The sequence below is a fragment of the Manacus vitellinus genome, unplaced genomic scaffold (genome assembly GCF_001715985.3).
Source record: "Manacus vitellinus isolate BGI_N305 unplaced genomic scaffold, ASM171598v3 scaffold_5_pilon, whole genome shotgun sequence".
NCBI lineage: Eukaryota > Metazoa > Chordata > Aves > Passeriformes > Pipridae > Manacus > Manacus vitellinus.
In genome coordinates, this window is record NW_021940682.1 from 5,830 (window position 1) to 25,987 (window position 20,158).

The window sequence follows — 20,158 nt, forward strand, 5'->3', positions numbered from 1 at the left end:
GGCTCCTCCGCGCCGCTCCGGTGCGGGCAGGCGAGTTTTCCGAGCCCCCGCTGCCCCCTTTGTCAGCAGGTGAACGTGAGGTCCAGCCGAGGCTCGAAGCGCTGCTGGGTCCTGCGGTAATTGGTAAGAAGCCTTTTTGCTGGTCTGTGAGATAGGTCGAGGCAGAGGTGCAGTGTGCCGGGAGGGAAGGTAATAAAAAGAGGGAAATAAGGGAGAGTGGTTCGACAACAGGGTGGGAAGTCTCCTTTCAGTCGCATCCCGGAGAAGTGTGGAGGTGATGCGCTCAGGTACTTCCCCTTGAGGATGGGTCATCACACTGAGTCTCTGCTGGAGCCCTTCGAGGAGCACCTCGGGGCATCACAGAGTCATAATATCATAGAGTGGTTTAGGTTGGAAGGGGACCTTGAAGATACCTAGTTCCAACCCCCTTCCCATGGGCAGGGACACCTTCCACTAGACCATGTTGCTCAGAGCCCCATCCAACCTGGCCTTCCCACCTGCAGCCCACCGCCCACCCCAGCACCATCTGCACCCCAAGATGCCCGTGAGGGGAAAGGAGACGACGATGGTGGGGAAGGGGTGACCAGAGGCAGAGATGGGGCTACTCCTCAGGCAGGGGGGCACTTTGAGGCCCAGGGCGTGAAGGCACCACTGGGGGTTTGTTGTGAGAAGCCAGTGTCTTGGGAGGGCAGATGGACTGTGGAGCAGTCCGGGATGAGAAGGAGGATGATGGGCTTGGCTGAGGGAGAGCAAGTGAGAGGGTTAGATGATTACGGGATGCCCAGTCCTAGTGGAGTTGCTTGGTGCGGCCAAGCCACATACTTGAGGGTACTGAGTCCTACCCCTGACCTGCAAAAAAACTTGAGAAGTAACCCTGCTCCTCTGGTGAGAGAGGAGAAATTGGGGGCAGGAGGGGAGCCTACTCCTCAGTTCCTCAGCTCACTCACCAGTTTTTTTATACACTTGTGCAAGGGAAAGACGGCCAAGTGCAAATCTTAGGAATGCTTTACTGCTGACAGCCAGACAAAGTGAGGCAGTTCCATGCCAGGGTTGGGAAACTGTATTCGTGTCCCTGCTCCAGTACCCGGGTTCTTGCTAGAGGTGCCTGGGGGAGAGTGCCATTGAACTAGAAACCCAAGTCCTCCTCTCTCTGTATCCTCCTGCATCTTCATGCCCTAGTATTTTTCTACCTATTTCTCAAGTCACCCAAAGCCCTGAGTTTACTCATTAATCCTACCCTTAATCTTATCCTGACAAAAGTAATGTCTTGCTGGTTCACTTCATCCCTGCTACATCCCCAGCTATTTTTTTGCCACCTCTGCACTGCCTGTCCCTCTCCTTTCTGTCTTCTTTGGCATCCCCACTGGCTGTGAGCATCCCTTACCTTTTGGCTAAGGCCAACCAGCTAAACCCAGTGGTTCTCATGGTACAGGCCCAGATGGGCTCCCACACCAGCTGGGCTTTCAGAAACCTGAATGCACTGTTAAATCAATTCCAGGGAAAGAGGCAGTGTGTGTTCAGACTCTGTTTTCCCAAGGAAGAAATCAAATAAAATTTCTCTTTTCCTCCCTAGCTGTTCTAATCACTGGATTTTGGGTATATAATAAGCAATATTCTTGAATCTATCTTTGTCAGAGTTGTTTTTTTTTTTTTTCAAATAAACTTCTCAGCAAATTCGACAATTTTTAGTGAATCTGAGCGTATGACAGAGTTCAAAAGTAATCTTCAAAAGTACAGTTGGAAATAATTATACTTAAGCTTAAAGGTAATAATTGGGAAAAAAATCCATTTCTAGTTTTTCTGCTTCAATTTTCAGAAGCTTTGATATTTACAATTATTAGGCACAGTTAACCTGAAAACATGCTTTTAAAACAAAGATTTTCTTTCTGTGAAAGGCGGAATCAGGATATTTTGCTTATTTCCCTTCCTTGGTAGCTTTTCTTCATTCTTTCAGCACCTGGCCTTCGGTTGATTTTATGTGCTGTTTAATATTTTTAAAATAATAATATCTGAGCATTTGTTTTGTGGGTCCCCCCTCCTCACCTGTGAATGCTTCCCTAAGCATATCCACTTTTTTCTAATTCTGTCCTTTGTGTTGGAGGTGGGCTTATGAAAAGTTTCAATTTTGTATAGTTGCATTTGAACATTTTTAAAATAATAATATCTGAGCATTTGTTTTGTGGGTCCCCTCTCCTCACCTGTGAATGCTTCCCTAAGCATATCCACTTTTTTCTAATTCTGTTCTTTGTGTTGGAGGTGGGCTTATAAAAAGTTTCAATTTTGTATAGTTGCATTTGAACATTTATCATATTGTTTTGCTCGTGTATTTTTACTTTGGTTTAGTAGTCAGTAGCTGAGTCACAGGAGAATGTCTCAGAGTAATGGTCTGTCGACAGTCAAGGTATTATAATGGTTCCCTTGTGCAATTGCCTGTGATCACTTGAAGGAACAAAAAAAGAAACTGATATTTCAGTTCTTAAATGTCTTTTTAAAATTGCAGTCCGAAGTGCCACAGTAGAGCTGTGAATAAGGCACTTAAAAACAGTGCAGGGAGCCCAGCACAGAAACCAAACATGCTTATCAGGTCAAAAGGCTAAAAAAAGGTGAAATTTGCCCTTTTGAATACTTGGGGTACTTCGGGTGATAAAATGTTGCCTTTACTAAACATTGGAGTTTTGCAACATCTGCCATTGGGATAATTTTAATCATCTTATTTACAAAATCTCCTTGAACAGGGATACCTGGAGTTCTCTTGTTAGATGGAACTGTTTCTGTGGAACTGAAGGTTCATTTGTTTATATAGCCTCGAGAGGAAGAGAGGATGAGCAATTACCATTAAACTGTTACCTTGCACAGCTACAATACCCATGTTATTCAAATACACCAAATGCTGTTGCAGTAATCTTGCTTATTTTATTGATATTCCAGACCAGGCTGGATGGGGCCCTGAGCAACCTTGATCTAGTGGGTGGCATCCCTGCCTGTAGCCGGAGGGTTGGAACTAGATTAAGGTCCCTCCTAACCCAAACCATTCTGTGATTTCACCTTTTTCATAATGAAAATATCACAGACAAATCCGGTGGGTTTGGATGCTTCCACTCTTTCTGATCTTGCTGTGTCTCTTTGCCATCCTTCTGTCTTTTTACAGTATTGTAGATGGGACAAAACAGTGGACATCAAGAAAGAGGCAAGAAACCAGAGCTGGCACTAAGTGAGACCATGGAGGCAGAAGCTGAAGTACAAAGTAACAAAGATGAAGCCAAAGAGCTGAAGGCCAAGGAACGGAGGCTGACATCAGTCTTTGGTGTGGCAGACTTAAAAAATGGTAATAATATTTTGTCTGTTCTTAGCTCTAATATTTTCTGTTTCTAATGGCTGCTGTTCTATATTCTGTCCTCAGGCTTCATTTTCTCCTATTCCTTACTTTTTCACTGAGGAATATGCAGATGATTCCCGTTTTGTCCTGCCAAATAACCATTTTGAGCTTTGGGGGAATGGATTGCATTAGGATCTCATAGCTTTTTCCCATTTAAGTCCTCAAATTGGCCATTGCAGCCCAAAAGGTCTAGATGGTGGCTCTGTCTCTTTCCAAACAAAGCCAGCGTTGATTCTGGGTTTCCTAAACCATGAACTAGGCCCACCCTTACCACCGACTGTATGTATTTCAGAGGTGTTCTGGGTTTCCATTCTGTGTCTTTTCTCTCTTTGGTGATGACTTCAGAAGCAAAATTTCTGATTTCTGACCAGGATTGCTTATACTGCAGCGGGGTGTAGCGACCGAGGCACGGACACCCTCGCTGGTCAGCAAGAGGATCGTTTATTATTTGTTTCAAGCCTCTATTTATAGAGGAACTAGTTTCGTTTCTGGTCTGTTAGCTAAGCCTCTTCAACCTATCAACAAGCAATACTTGGCCCTATAAAATTACAGTGTGCATATTTCTACCTGTTAAACAACTAACGTCCATCTTTGCGGCTATCAGCTTTCAACAGCTTTCTTCTTTTCTTCAATCATCTTCTTGTTCTGGGTCATGGACCTTTGGCTCCATGCACCTTGTAGACACTTCCTCCCACCTTCTGCCACATTCTAATCCGTTCTGGCAATGTCCACTGCTTCGTTAACCCTTTGTGTGCTTGCTTTGGTCACGATCCTACACAGTGGGGCACAGAACATGCCACCTTTTTAGATGCAGGAGCAGCTGTGACTTGCTTCTTCTCTCAGGCTAGTTCCTTCCTTTGAAACTGAAAAAAACCCATACCAGAGACAGGCTGAAGGGAACCTTGAATCCTGTGTGACGGACAGCTAGGATCTCGTCCCACATGGAGCTCTTAATTTTTTTCTTAGGCTTTGCTGTGTAAAAGACTAAATAAAAGTCCTTTTGCTTCCTGTGGTTTTATTTTCTGTTTAGGTGTTTCAGGTGGTTTCAGAGGACTGAAAATAGAGGAACTGGGAGAAATCTGAGTATCATTATCCAGGCTTACTGGGTTTTTCCTGTCAATTGCCAAACAAAACCAAAAGTTATCTACTTGAGCAACAGAAGAATAGATTGAACACTTTTTTGGGTCTGACCAAGATGCTTGGCCTATACCACTGAATGACAAGAGGAGTTTGCCACTTTCAAATAATTTTCACTTTCTTTTCCTATAGGCCTGTACCTATCTCCAGGCCTCACTTCCTCTTTTTCTATTCCTACAGGAGCTATTGGACTGTATAACCTTGGACAGAGCTGCTGTCTGAACTCTCTGCTCCAAGTGTTCCTCATGAATTTACACTTCACAGGGATACTTCGAAGGTACCACTTGTTTGAACTACCAGGGATACTTCCATTGTTGCTTTGTTGCCTCCCCCTCTTTTTTATATGGGATGTACATTTGAAGGATTAGATCACTGAGGTGCTATCAAAGGTGCTTTCAGCTCCCTCAGCAAGGTCTCTGCCTTGTTGTATCTGTCATACATAGTCTAGGGCCTGCAAAAGTAGAAGTTGCAGTATTCTGACTTATTAGTCATCTCTGATTCGTATGCCCTTTGCACACCAGTAAGCTGCATCCTGAACTGAGTCTTTTTGACTTGTATCTCTCTTTTCCAAAAGAGGATATGATTTTATTCCAGGTTTACTCATAGGCCATTTAAAAAAAAAGGTGTGTTGTGCCTAACCACATCCACTATTAATTTTGTAACATTAAGCATGTAAACACAAACATTTGGTAATCCCCAGCCTCTGGCCCCTGATTGCCCTGGTTAGCACCTCATAGAGAAGACTAATAATGTTGTTGCAGATCAAGAATACATAGCTTTACTTTGTCTTGCTTGACTGTTCTCCCTGGTTGTTTGTGAGGAGGATTTGGGCTTCTGCCTCCCTACCAAGTACAATAATAACTGGTTTGGTTTATTTTCAATTTACTCAGTTCACTGCAGCTTTAAACATCTAAGTGGATCATTCCTATTTAGTTCTTTCTCTACATTTCTTGGATGCTCACTACTGTGCAGAGGAGAAAGAAGATGTTACAGACGTGCAGAGATGAGAAGTGTCATGAATGGGCAAAGCTAAATAATGCAGACAGTAGGTTACCACGGTTATTTGAAGAAAGAAAAACCTGTGGACTGCAATAAATTTTGGGAGGATAAAGAGCTTTTCAGTTGGCATATATTTGAAATACAAGCATTTTGATTTATGTGCCCATGAAATTTTGAGGGTATGTTGAGCATGAGGACATGAATCAGTGGGAGGGAAGAACAGCTCTGAAACTAGCTGTAACTAATGTTATTTCTAGAGCCCAGAAAGCACTTGAGGTCCTGCTTGGCTTGTCCCTTACTTAGAAACAGGCCAGCTTAACATTGTGGCCTTTCACTTTAGAACTGTCAGCCTGTGCTGTGGGGTGAGCTAGTGCAGGTGACTGCTTCCCCTTTTTCCTTCTTTTGCTGAAAATATACCCATTCTGGTTCCTCTTGAGTTGCTAGCTGGGCTACTTACCTTCTGCTCCTTCAGGTGTGATGTCTGCTATTTCTCCATTGTACCCCTTGATGACCATCCGTGTTGCTTCTTCCCTCTGTAGGATCACAGTGCCACCGTGTGCCGCGCAGAGGAGGAGCAATGTCCCGTACCAAATGCTCCTGCTGCTGGAGGAGATGCAGCGTGGCAAGCGCAAAGCTGTGCGCCCCACAGAACTCGCTTGCTGCCTCTCAGCGCACAGAGTGGAACGTAAGCAGCGCTGCCTCATGCCCACCTCTGCCTGCAAACCCGGGGTGTTGATTACCCAGCACTAACAAGCAGTGCAGACTCCAGCATCTGCATTCAGAAATGTCAGGAGTTAGGTACATGGTGATGTAGTGCTCTTTATAGCTGCTCCCCACCTGTGAGTGTGATGCTGTGTATTGCTCATGAAGAGGGGGAAAAAAACCCCTGTTGTACATCCTTGCTGATGTCCAAAAGGAGAGCAGTCTATCAGACTGCTGGAAGACTCAGCTACAGACACTGACCAAGGGGAAAGGGCTGTGTAGGGCTGAGAAGACAGCTTAGAGCTTGATTTGTCTTGCTGTACTGGCATCATAATAGTGAAATAGCTGCTGTTACTTGTTAGAAGAAAGCAATAGTGTGGAAAAGATAAGTTCACACAGATCCCCAAGGATAGAAACTATATACTTCCTGTTCCTTTTTATAAGGGCAGAGAGAAAAACTTGCTGTCTTAATCTCTCAACTGGTCAAAGTCCCAAAGGAGAGAGAGACTGTTGAATGCACATGTGACTGGTGACAGTAGGATGCTGGGAGTCTGTCTGTGTGTACAAATACACAGGGTGTATCCGACCGTCCTGATCTTTATTGTAGAATCATAGAATCATAGAATAGCTGGGTTGGAAGAGACCTCTGAGATCATCAAGTCCAACCCTTGATCCAACACCACCATGGTTACCAGACCATGGCACTAAGTGCCCCATCCAGTCTCACCTTAAAAACCTCCAGGGATGGTGAATCCACCACTTCCATTGGTGGATGGAAGCCATTCCAATGCCTGATTTCCCTTTCTGTAAAAAATTTCTTCCTAATATCCAACCTAAACCTCCCTTGGCAGAGCTTGAGACCACGTCCTTTTCTCCTACTGGTAGTTGCCTGGGAGAAGAGACCCACGCCCACCTGGCTACAACCTCCTGTCAGGGAGTTGTAGAGAGTGATGAGGTCTCCCCTGAGCCTCCTCTTCTCCAGGCTGAACAGCCCCAGCTCCCTCAGCCTCTCCTCATAGGACTTGTGCTCCAGTCCCTTCCCCAGCCTTGTTGCTCTTCTCTGGACCTGCTCCAGCACCTCAGCATCCTTCCTGAGCTGAGGGGCCCAGAACTGGACACAGCACTCCAGGTGTGGCCTCACCAGCGCTGAGTACAGGGCAAGAATCACTTCTCTGGTCCTGCTGCCACGCTGTTCCTGATCCAGGCCAGGATCCATTGGCCTTCTTGGCCACCTGGGCACACTGCTGGCTCATGTTCAGCTTCCTGTCAATCCAAACTCCCAGGTCCCTTCCTGCCTGGCTGCTCTCCAGCCACTCTGTCCCCAACCTGTAGCCCTGCAGGGGGTTGTTGTGGCCAAAGTGCAGGACCCGGCACTTGGCCTTGTTACACCTCATCCCCTTGGAATCAGCCCAACTCTCCTGCCCAAACAGGACAGCACTGAAAGAGGAGGTGGTAGCCAGCCATCTTTGTTAAGGAGGAATGCAAGATAAACTCAATATTTCTGTTTGCATCATTTCCCCCCTTACTCTGAATGGCTTTGCAGTCTGCCTTCTCTTCCTGTCAAAGAGAAATGCCCAAAGGGAATTTGTAAAGCTTGACTATTTCCCACCTTGTCCTTCTTTAAAATTCAGGTGTGGTTCCTAAACTCCAGCATCTCAGAAAGTGGTTCTTTTCCTGGATCATGCATGTGCTATTAGACATGAGGAAAGGTGTATGTTCTGAGCTTTGTTTAATCAGAGATGTCTGTAATCATACTAGAACACAGCTGAAGTCAGTACCTGCAGACTTGCATTGCTGGGAAGTTGAAAGCACTTCCGTATCAGGTTGTTGGATTATTCTACAAAATTTGTTCCGCCTATGATCAAGCAAAAAGGTAGCCCAAAAATACTATGATTTTACTATACTACATGTAATTTTTTCCCATTTCCTAAATCTTGAGTTCCTCACTGGCTGATAAAATCAGTTCTTCACATTCAAGGATGTAGATTCAAGGATGTAGATTCTTTTCTTTCCACCTAAGTTTCATCTTGAAGCAATTCCCTGCTGAGCCATTCTAAGCAAGCTCTGCATTAAGCTGTATCCCACCACTTTAGGTTTCCTAGTATGCCAATTTAGCTAGAGTGGAAAGACAAAGCATAATGTCACTTCATCATACTTGGCTTCCTGTGCTGAAGCCATGTGCTGGAGAGGGATCAAGGGGTTTATACTATTTGGTGTGTGAGACATAATTTTATCTCAGCACTCAGGAGAATTATAACCTTCACTAGGGGATGGGGGAAAAAAGGTCTGTGGTGTAATAAAGGTGAAAAAGAGAACAGAATCTTCTCTTTGTTGTTTCTAAGCAGGATTCAAAAGGAACTTTTTGCAAGGACATGTAGTGATAGGACAAGAGGTGATTGCTTTAAACTGAAAGAAGTTGGGTTTAGATTTGATATTAGGAAGAGCCTCTTTACTCTGAGGGTAGTGAGACACTGGCACAGTTTGCCCAGAGAAGTTGTGGATACTCCATGCCTGGAAGTGTTCAAGGCCAGGTTGGAAAATGCTCTGAGCAACCTGTTCTAGTGGAAGATGTCCTTGTCCATGGCAGGGGGGTTGGAAAGAGATGTCCTTTAAGTCTCTTCCAACCCAAACCATTCTATGATGCTATGAAATACAGCTCTCAAATCAGTGAGGCATCTGAGCCCTGTTTTCTGGTAGGTATTTGGTGTACTCTTGGCCCTGCACCTGGTGTCAAGTACACAACTTAGACTCTTGTCTTTTCCCACTGCCTGTTCAGGTCACACAGAGAGATTGCAGCTCTTGTCCAGTCTAAGTTCTGTCTCTGGCAGGGAGTGGCAAGGGACAAGAAACTGGATCTAATGGGGGACAATAACTCTCCCTTTACCATCTGTGGGAAGTTTGTGTTGTTGCTGTTCACAGTACTTATTGGGGTTGTGTTTTCTGTTTGTCCAGTGTTTGTGCAGCATGATGCTGCTCAGCTGTTTCTGCGTCTCTGGAACTTGATAAAGAAGCAGATGAAAAAGCTAGAGCTGGTAAGGATGGTAACTGAAATGAACACCAGGTTTTTTGGCCCTTATCATGTGTTGTTTCCTCTGCTCCTTGGAGAAGGATCCCGTTCACTGACAATTGTCTTAAGTTAAATTCTTAAAATTATCCATCCCCTGTTTGGGTCTTTCCTCACATCTTTCAAATGGAAGAAGAAGTCTTGATCTCATAACCTACAACATTTTGAATTACAGTTAATTTTTGTTCTTTCTACTCTTAGGGCATGCCAGACTCTCCATTCTAACGGGAGAGTTGATTAATAAGTAAAAAATTGATCTTTTTGCAACACCAAATTTAGTTTTCTTTCATTTTCTTTCCCCCCAAATTTCTATAAGCATTTATTGGCATGCCTTGACACAGCTTTCCAATTTTTTGAAGTCAGCCATGTGCATTTCTTTCTAACTAGTCACTGTTAGTATGTTATATATATGGCAGTTTCTTCTAGCAGACTGGGAAGAGAAAAGTGATTCTTCCTTGACTGAGTCAAGGAAGGCTTCTTTTGCAGTTTCAAACAAAACAGTACAATTCTGCATCAAAGCAGACATTTAACTGTTCTGATCTTGTTATAGGCTGTGTCTTTCCTCTCTGACAGGGGATGAGGGGAAGGAATTGTCCTCCTTTAAATTGTGGGAAGTGGCCTGTCCACATAAGTCAGTGTTAGATCTTGGTTTGAACATTAAAGCAGTAACCTGGCTTGAAATGACATGCGCACGTGGATTTTTCCACCCACAAGAAAGTACATCGTCTGTCATCTTCATAAACCTTGTTTTGGCCTTTTTTTTGTCCCTCCAGGTTGAAGAGCTGAGTGATTTGTACACTATCTGCATACAGGAGCATCTGGCCTGTCAGAATTGCTCTTTTGAAATAAAGAACAACAGCTGCATGTTAACTCTCCCACTGCCAGTGTTGGATTCCAATTCTCACAGGCTGAAGACTCTGGTAAGTTCAGTGGCAACACTGTTCCCCCTGTCACTGTGGGAGCCATCTCCTTGCAGCACTGGTGTCTCCTGTGTTGCACCTAGAATCTCTCCAAGATTTCTGTGGAGTGTTTGGGACCACCAGGGGGTGGTCTTTCCTCCTTCACATTTCTTATTTGTTTGGAAGAGTTTTAGAGGTCTCAAAAAATTTGTTTGATTTAGGGGCTGGAAAATAAAGTCCTTGAATCACCTTTCTAAAAATAGTGTTGGCTAAATACTCTGTAACAGACTCAAAGACTCAAACTATGCAGTGATGTGTACCTGTGAGACCTTAGATACCACAGTGAGGTGCCCTAGATGACTTGGAATCCCTGGCCAGACACACTGTGTTTGCCCAGTGCAGTGGTCTTTCACTGTTGAAGCAGTGCTGCAGATAGAGCAGTGCTGGTGACTGTGTCGGTGCTGCCACAAATATAGTGGATTTTTGAGGTGCCAGTGCACCATTGGACCACCTGACCCCTTTATACTTTTTCATCATTACTCTTTGAAAACCTCTAAAGCTTTGAAGTAGGTATAAAAGACACGTGTGCATCAACATGTTCTTTGCGAAAAATGTGGTACCCCATTTTTTTTCCCAACTAGTGCAATCACAATAGCAGCTAAGAAAAATGGGGTACCTTTTTTTAGGCTGCTGGGCAGTCTTTTGTCCTTTGAATAAAATATGCCTTCTGTAGTTTTGTTATTTGTTTGTACTCTATGAAATAAAGTAGAAATAGAAACCCAGCTTGAAGGAATTCAGTTGAAAGAAATCTCCTCTGTCTTCATAGGAGGACTGTTTACAGTACTTTTTCCATCCAGAAGAGCTGACTGGTCAAAACATGTGTTTCTGTCAACAATGTGGAATGAAAACACCTTTTTTGAAGGTAATCAGAGAATTATTTTCCCATAAGTCTCTCACACAGAGAAATTCCTTTAGGACTGGGAAGGGTGGGGAAAGGACTCAACTATATCAGTTTAAGAGGAGATCAACAACTCAGATTTGTCAGCACAGAAGTATCAGCAAGGTATAAACCACATGCATCTTTCCTCCTGTTAGGAAGTTCCCTGCTGTAGTTGTAGCTCTTGCTACAAAGGATTTCATGAGTTTTACTCTAAGTCACTGAGAAGAGGAACTTCTGTTGGTTTATTCTCTGTGTGCACTGTGGGCCTTTACATTGATGCGTAGCTGCAGAGGTGGACAAAAATATGTTACTTGAACTGTGCATACACCTAAAAGTAGGATACTGTAGGATGATTTCCTTTCTTCCCTGCTCTCCACTGGGCTCCCTATTTTTCACAGTATCAGTCTGTGCCAGATGATGAATTAGCTGTTTCATGAAGAGGTAAGTGCATTAAAGAGAGCAGCATGAGGGAGAATGCCTTAGCACAAGGCTTGGAGGGAACTTCCCACAACATTTTCACTGTTGGGCTGCCTCTGAGGCCACAATGAATCCATGTGTCTTAGTGACAGCCATGGTAGCAACAGGCAGTGCTGGAAGAAATGAGCTGTCAGCTTGACATCCTTCACGGAGCTCCAGTGGTCACATGTCACAAAAAAGTTGGCCTGCCTCTCCTCACCCTACCTAGTGCTACCAATCTAGGGTTAGGAAAGCAGATGAGAAATGAAGCAACCCTTGACACACCCGAGGCTGAGTGCTGATCACACTGAAGCTGAGAAACTTGGTTATCACAGCTCCATTATGTGTCTTGTGTGCAAATGGGCTACAAAGGTTTGGCATCTGCTGTGTGGTGCAATTGGCAGCCATTCACTTATAGCACTGACTGTTCTCCATGCTATATGCACTGGGTGGCAATGACTGTTTCCAGCCTACCTCCCCAGGGTTTATTCCTTAGTTTTCAAACACATTATTTATTGTTTTACAGAGAATGAAGCTCGTCTATCTGCCACAGACTCTGACCATACACCTGAAGCGCTTCTGCTTCGAAAAATCATCCTACACGCACAAGCTCAGTCACTATCTCCCATTCCCACGGGACCTTGATTTCAGTGGAGTCTTGACAGAAAATCAGTGCCAAGCAGATGACAAGGAAAAGGTGAGATACTCCTAAGGCTGTCTAAAAAAGAGATTTTCTTCTTCTCTCTGCTCAAGTCTCATAAAATTTTAAGAGATCACACAAGTACTTGCCTGATTTTAAAGTGCCTGTCTTAAAACTATGTCTCAGACATCTTTCACCTGGGTCTGGTTTTAACTGGTTCAGTCATTTTTCAGCATTCTGTGCTCAATCACCAAAGGCACAATAACTGGAGCTTCCTACCATAAGGACAAAAAACAGGCTTTACATATCTCACCAGTCCAAGGCAGGGGAACTCCATTCCTGGTATTTCCCATGCAGTGTTGTTGGCCAAAGAGTTGAGCTTAGCAAGGAAACAAGAGCTTTGCCAAGCAGCTGAGAGTGTTCTGCCCCACTGTGGATCTGTCCCCCTTACTGTGAAATAAAAAGGGGAAATGTGGCAATAGCAAAAGTCACCAGTGTGGTGTTTGTAGTGTAACTCCTTTGCTATTCTTCTACATTTTTCACATTCCTGTGATGTCCAGGGAGGCTGCCAGCCCGTAGCTGGCAGGCTAAACTATGAGGGTAAGAGCAAAAAAGGCAGGATCCTCAAGGCTAATCTGCTCTTCTTCCTTTCTCCTTGCAAAATCCACATCCTTGTTGTCCTGGATGCTGCTTCTCTTCAGTCAATGGCAAATGAGAATTACTGCACTAAAAGTTACTCTTTGTGTCTCTTTGCAGGCTACCTGGCAGTATGGCCTTTTTGCTGTCGTTGCTCATTCAGGATCAGCTAGTTGTGGACATTACTGTGCCTACATTCAAAGCCTCACAGAGTGTAAATGGTATTGCTTTAATGATTCTCAGGTTTGCCAGGTGAGGAGATCAATCCACGTTTCTTTTTGTACTTTCCCGACCTCTCCTCCACATCTTGCTCGGTCTGACTGACTGCTAATTAAAGAGAACCAGGAAAAGAAACTGAAGCTGCAGAGCTTTGTGCACCTCTGCTGCAGGCTCTTGCTTCTGCACCAAACAAGGCCTCAGTTTCTGCTTTGTGACTTGCAAAAGCAGCCATCTGATGTATACCCCTACTTTATGTACTCTTCTGTGTTAGAAGAGGAACTGTTTTCCCTCGTAAAGCAATAAACCAATTTATTAAAAGGTGCTTAGTTCCTGGAAGGGCCACTTACACCACTCTTATGAGAACTGGTGCGCTGGTATCACAACGTGTCCATCTCCTAAGAGTTTTTACCAGCCTCCTCTTGTGTGTTTTTCTTCTCTAGGTGTCATGGGATGATGTTAAATGCACCTATGGACATTCCAACCTCCACTGGTATGCAAACATATCTCTGTTTTTACCTAATGCTGCTCTGGACTTTGGAATGAGGGTAGCAAAGAGAGGGAAGATAAATGGTTTGAATTGCATATTGCCTGGGATGTAGTGGGGATGGAGGAGAGCAGAAGAGGCATCCTTGTATTCTGGTTGCTCTGATGGGACTGCATATGACTATACTGGGAGCCTCCAGGGTTACTGAGTAGTCACAAATGGGGCTGGCTGCAGTTGGATACGTCAGTCAGGATTTTTCCATGCTTTTTGTTTTGATGCATCGTAAGAAAATAGCTTATGAGAGGGGGATAATTATAAGAGGGAGATAATCCCTCCTATAAGCTAAAGTGCTGACAGGGAGTCAGCTTTATATGCTCTCTCAGGAACACTGGAAAGGGTCAGCTTAGTTGATCCAAACCACAAAAAGCTGGGCAGGAGCAAACCTGGGAGGTTACTTGCAACCTAGATCTTCAAACATATACGTCGCATTTTGCTTTTTCTTTGCCTCTACAGGGGAGAAACGGCCTATCTCTTGATTTACATGAAAAAACATCCTCAGCAGCCCTATCCAGGGCTATCAGAGTGTCTGGGAAAGCTGTGAGTTGTCCATGGAGCTCAGCACCTCTGTGCAAGAGTGGACATGCACAAATGTTCCATCAGAAAGACATTTTGCACTCAGCAACCTCTATGTTCACATTTATTTATGAAAAACACTCAGCTAGAAGAAGGATCTAAGAACTGTTGCAACTAAAACTTTTTCTTTCATGTATTTTTTATATTTATGTGATTCTACATATTCATTTCGTCTTTAAAAGATAGTGAGTTAGTCCTTGTCTCTGCTGACTTAGCAGTTTCCTTAATGCTGATGCCTAAATTCCCATACAGGGGAAGTGTTTGACCTGAAAACCTGTGTGATATTCCAGAGAGGTGTGTGGTATGACTGGGGAGCACTGATAGCCATACCTGACCAGTAAGAGCTTGAGACTTTGCCCTTTTAGCACCATGTGAGATGCTGGCAAGCTGGACAGGAGACCCCAGAAGTCACCAGAAACATCTGCAGGAAGGATCAAAACCTTTATGCCACATGCCAGTGGCTCTTACTCCTTAAAACCTCCCTGAAAATGAGTCACTACAGGGGCTGAGATGTATTTGAAAGTTGGCATCAGCACAATGAGGTGTTTTAAATCAGGAGCTTATGCAGCAGTTCTGATTTACAAGATGAATTCATATATATTTATGCAGGTGATTATTGTTTTAACACACTTATCAGGTGTTTATATGCATTTTCTTTCCTGTAGAGAGGGAAATATTCAGAGTAACAGAGATTCTGGAGCTAATTAGTGATTTTGCACGATGCAGGGCAATACACTGTGACAGGGGAAGTAAGACGCCTTGCTGTGCTTGAACTTTTGGGATTTTCCTTAAGTATTCTTCACCTGGTTGCCAGCTGGAATTGTCTTGCCCTCTTCTTTCCCTTTCTGCCCTTGAGGTGGGAATGTCCCTCAAGCAGAAAATGTTCTAGAGAGAACAACTGTATAAAGAAAGTGGGTAATTTTTCAACCTCCTGTTGAGTCCCGTTACTCTGTGCTGTTGGTTCCACCTGTACTCCCGTGGCAAGACCACACAGAGGGAAAATGTAAAGAGAGCTAGAAAGGAAGGTTGGTCACATGTGACAGCGTGAAGAAGAGCGTTCTGAAGGCCCATCACAAGGCTCCATTGTGAGGAAAGTCCAAAACTTTGATTGTGATGCTTTTAATGCCCTGGTGGCATTAAGCCTTGTTGTACCACATCCTGTGAAGGGATTGAGGATTCCAGCAGTTTGACTGTATCTTTACAAGGGTGCTATTTTTGCGGGACTGAGCACATTTTAAAATTACTAATGTAGATTTAATAGCAGCTGTGTGTAACTTAATTATATTTTGATAGTGATGATGAAGTTCACAAATCATGTCTGTTTTCGTGTTGGTATGTGGAAGGTAAATTGAGAAATTATGGGGCATAGCTATGAAATTACACTTTCATAGTGCAGCAGGTATTTATTTTGCTCTATAGCAAGGTCCGTTATTCTGCTCAGCTCTCTTTTATTTATACTGCTCCTTCTTTGTTAAAATATCCCAGTGTGTTGTTTGTCACCAGGATGAGGAATTTTCACTCTATTCACATACAAGAATGTGTTTCAATCTTTCTAAAGCACCTTGCAATGGATGAGTAAGAAAACCAAGTTCCTGTTTGCTTTGTCCTGCACTTTGCCGAAGAGAAGGAGCAGAAAAACAATGCACTTCCAGAAACTGGGAAATTAATGGGTTAAGAGACTGACAAGACATTTCTAGTTAGATATAACTTGAAATTTGAAAACTTATGCTTATGAAAAATGCCTTAAATGTGTCATAACCTTCCAGGGATGTTACCCATCAAGGAAGCAATTGCTGAGATACATTAAGAATCTTTCCAGTCAGTGAAAAAATATTACTCTCAATGAAAAGTAGTAAGTGTTTTTTGAATAAAATACTAAGTGATAAGTTCCCTAGAAAATGAGTCTTGTGGTTTATTCTTGGTCTGTTGTTCCTAAACACCATAAATGCAGGTGGGAGGCCACATGGCACATGCACAGAGGTGAATGCTCAGATTGAGTATTTGGGGTAGAGCTGCTGCTAATATTTAGCTCCAAGAACCAAGGAAAAGCAGCTAAACCTGGCCACTTCACCCTTGTGCTGGAGACACAATGGGTTTGTTTTTAGATTTGCTGTCATGTTTTCAGGTTTGCTGTCAAGCTTATATTGCTTCCAAATGCAGATGGGCCATGGGAGGAGCGGGAGGGTGTGCAAACTGCATGGCAGTTTAAAAACTCAGTTTCAAAAACTCTGCCTGACCTGAGCTGCTTTTGCAAAAAGTCACCTTGGCTGCCTCTGTGTCCACAGCAAAGCTCAGCTGCATACTGGATAAACTGCCCTAGGAGTTTACTTACATCTAAGGAAACCCCCTTTCAGCAAAGTGCCTGGGATTCAGTACTGTACAGGCATAACATGGAGACCAGTGCTAATGTAGAGTCCTTGCCTTGGGGTGGCTACAGGAAACAGCTCCTGCATTTCTGCCAGAAAAAAATCTCCACCACAGAGCCACCACAAAGGAGTCAAGATTATTATTATTAGTAGTAGAAGTAGTATTACCAGTATTATTAGCCCTGTGTTTGAGTCACTGTGCAAATGAAGCCCAGCACGGATAGCAAGGGCTTTGAAAAACCAGATAAAGCCAAGAGTATCTGTGTGGAGAGATTATTGTATAGGTCCTGGTAACTCCTTATTTCCACTTTTTGTTTGGTTTAGGATTACCATGGCTTAAGAGAAGGAGCAGTAGCAAATTACACATTCTCTGCTTCACCTCTGACAGACACTTCCTCAGACTGAGATATTCCTCACCTTCAAGAAACACAGAGAAAACCAGAAAAAATGTAAATCTGTATAACAGTTATACATCTCACACGTCTAATTTCTAAAATGTCAATATCTTGTAAATACCAAAAATTATACGTGAAAGTAAAAGTAAAAAAATAATTTTTGATACTTTACTTCCAGTATCATTTTAGTTTACAAGGGTCATTTATCAACTAGTTTTCATTGGTATTTACACAAAAAAGCTGCACATGAGATCTACATTTATAAAATACCTCCAAAAAAATTTCTGATCTATATGAAGTAAAAACATTGGAAGAGAAATGCTTCTGAGCTAAATCTACTTGATTTAAAGAAAAAAAAGTTGTAAGTGCAGCGAAAAACTGAATGAGGACTTACAATGTGAATGAAGACCTTCATGAAGGCTTTGTGCTACTGACTGTTTTCTTAAATAGACTCATGACTGAAAATTTGGCAGCCCGTGGGATGCAGTTTGATTATGTATGAAAAAGCTTTGCTGTGTGAGGGACTGCCAGAGCAGGGAATGGGATAATGCTCTCCATGTGTGCCTTTGTGATGGGGCAGAGCTGAGAAAGTCCCTCCCATTAGGGTGGTGGCTACACACCACTAAAGGACACAGGCACAACAGCTGGAAGGGCAGCCTGTTGTTAATCTACATCACTTTCTGCACTGAGCTGAAGGGAATTTCTTCCTGTCCTTGGTTGCAGACCACCTGTACAGGTATGTTGGCAGCCTCTGTGACCAGGACACCAAATGGATGATTCATAGAGTCATCATGCCTCTCCTCTACGTAATCCATTTTTCTCACAGATAAGGAGAAAACCCACCTAAGTGAATGAAATCTCCACGTAGCAGCCCTGAGCAGTACAGCTGCTGGTTAAACCTTGCTTTCCTTGCAGAATTTAGGCAGACAGGCCTGACTTTTTTGACCTCAGAAATAAAATTAAAAGGGTTCTCCTTTGGCTTGTCCTAAAGCTGTAGTGATCTGCCCACCTCAGTCCAAATCCTTGGCCAGCTCTGGCTCCAGCTGCCAACCTGTAGGATGGGGAAATGAGGAGGTCTGAGGTATAGGGAGGCCAGGCTACTGGTTGAGGCAGACACAAGCAATGACTTGAGGAAACAAGTGAAAAACTGCTCAACATGCAAAGGTACAAAACCCTAAAGGAAATTTGGTGCTGGAGGACAAGAGTTTGGTACCTCTAGGGACCTGTTGCAGGGAGCAGCAGGGTGGACCCTTGTCCACCTGACTGATGCCCACTGGGGCTCTTTGGGGCTCTGCCATGGGGGTGCTGAATGTGCTCATGCCCAGCCTAGTGGCCTCTTAGGTTTTGTTGATTTTTAATCTGTGTTAGCTTCAAACCAACAGGTTTCTGCTTTCAGGTTGAGCATATTCTGCATGCAGGGTCTGCACACAGTAAAAAGTGCCTGAACTAAGTGACCTGCCGTGGGTCACTAGGCATTTGGGGTGCTGCTGGTTGAAACATGTTTTTACCCTGGGGCTGGTTTTGTCTGTGAACAGGCAAAGATAGGACAGGGAAGAAAAGGTCCATTAATGGCTGGATAGACAATATCATATCATATCCTATCACCCGTATCTTTAAAATGAACTCCTGCAAAATTCTGGGCAAGGCTCTGAAACCAGGTACATCTGAAACCAGCTCCTTCTGCAGGACCCAGAAGCATCCAAGCTGGGGTCAAACCCACTCTGTGTAAAGAGTTTGGATTTCCCGGAATACGCTGCTGTTCCTACTAAGCCTTATAAAACTGGGTTTTTCAATTCAGGCAGAAGAGGTTTTATAGTTGTGAACTGTAAAAAAACCTAATGTAGGACAGCATGCATTCACAAAGGGCCATAAAGTAACTGTAACATGGTGTCAAGTGACGAGACACCCTAAGCTGTTTGGCTTCCAAAAAGCTGGTAAATACAGAAAATGCCCCAGTGGCTGCTCCAGGATACACAAGTGTAACACAGTGTGCCACATTAATGACCATTAGTCTTGCAGATTTTGTAATTTTGGTTTTGAAGAGTCCCACAGAACTTACACGATGGCTATTCAAAAGGCAAAGCTTTATTTCTTTCTTACTCCTCTCTCAAGTAGGGAGAACCCCTGCTTATAAGAAATGTGTTGTCCCTGTGGTTCTTGACAAATCTCACTGTGGAAATGTCAAAATGCTTCTGAAGGTTTGTCCTTAATAGTCTAATGGGCATATAATCCCCTGTCTACTTGATTATTTAAATATACCAAGAAAATTGGATCAAAATATTTTAAATGTGTTGTACAATCAGGTGGTTTGACCTTTGACAATATATTATATCATTAGCATATCTTAGGAATGTTAGCATTAATCCTGAGAAACACAGGGAGATTATAAATTAGTGAAAAATCAGATGGGACATTCATTTTCAGTTACTATTCCACCTAAAATATTGTATAATATGGCAAATCATTCTTAGATAAGCCATCATTCAATCATGGAAGCTGAATGTCAGAGTGAAATATTCTCCATAGCTATGAAGTTCTTTGAACAGATGAAGAAATCCTGGTGAAAACTCAAGTGTGTCTTCAATGCAGATGTTAATTCAGATCCTCAGTGGACTGCTACATCCCTAATCTAAGGATGAAAAGTTTTAAAAATGTGTTGTCTGATACTAGGAATTACTTTTGTATGGTAAGTAAGGACTGGGGAGTTGCAGACTGACAAAGATGGGGGTGATGGAAAACTGAGAAAAAATGTGTGTACAATAGTACATGAATCAAGAGACCACTCATACATATATACATACATACATACATATAAAATATGGGTGCCTGGTGCCTAGGGGATGAAGCAATATTGGGAATGTTTTTAACAATGATCCCTCCTGTGAATAGGTCTGTCCTGAGGCAAACAGCTTTGGGGCTTCTTCTAGCGATGTGTTGATGACAGGTGAGATAAGAAATGTTCTTGGGGCATGTACAAACTCCTCAGCTGCCACTCTTCTTGCAAACAAGCAGAGACTATGTGGTGTACAAAAAGCTGCAACCTCAGCCAATGTAATTTGAGTAATTGCCATGATGAGCTCACTCAATAAATCCACGTGAGGAGCCCGCAATCAGTTTTTAAGTTCTCTGAAGGGTGAGAGAAATCAAAATCCCTGACTCCTCTTGCTTATCATAGCACTTCTGCCTATATTTTCCTTGTCTGGAGCCAGTCA

General features: G+C 43.4%; 1 protein-coding gene across 1 annotated transcript; it reads left to right on the forward strand.

The window, feature by feature from the left end:
• Positions 1-58: 58 nt before the first annotated feature.
• On the forward strand, positions 59-14,305 carry USP18 (ubiquitin specific peptidase 18). The gene is made up of 11 exons (XM_018080214.2): positions 59-123; positions 3,149-3,325; positions 4,694-4,790; positions 6,052-6,197; positions 9,167-9,246; positions 10,052-10,198; positions 11,004-11,099; positions 12,100-12,270; positions 12,970-13,101; positions 13,509-13,558; positions 14,066-14,305. The coding sequence occupies exons 2-11, from the start codon at positions 3,157-3,159 to the stop codon at positions 14,151-14,153; spliced, it is 1,176 nt and encodes a 391-aa protein (XP_017935703.1). The 5' UTR covers positions 59-123; positions 3,149-3,156; the 3' UTR covers positions 14,154-14,305.
• Positions 14,306-20,158: the final 5,853 nt, after the last annotated feature.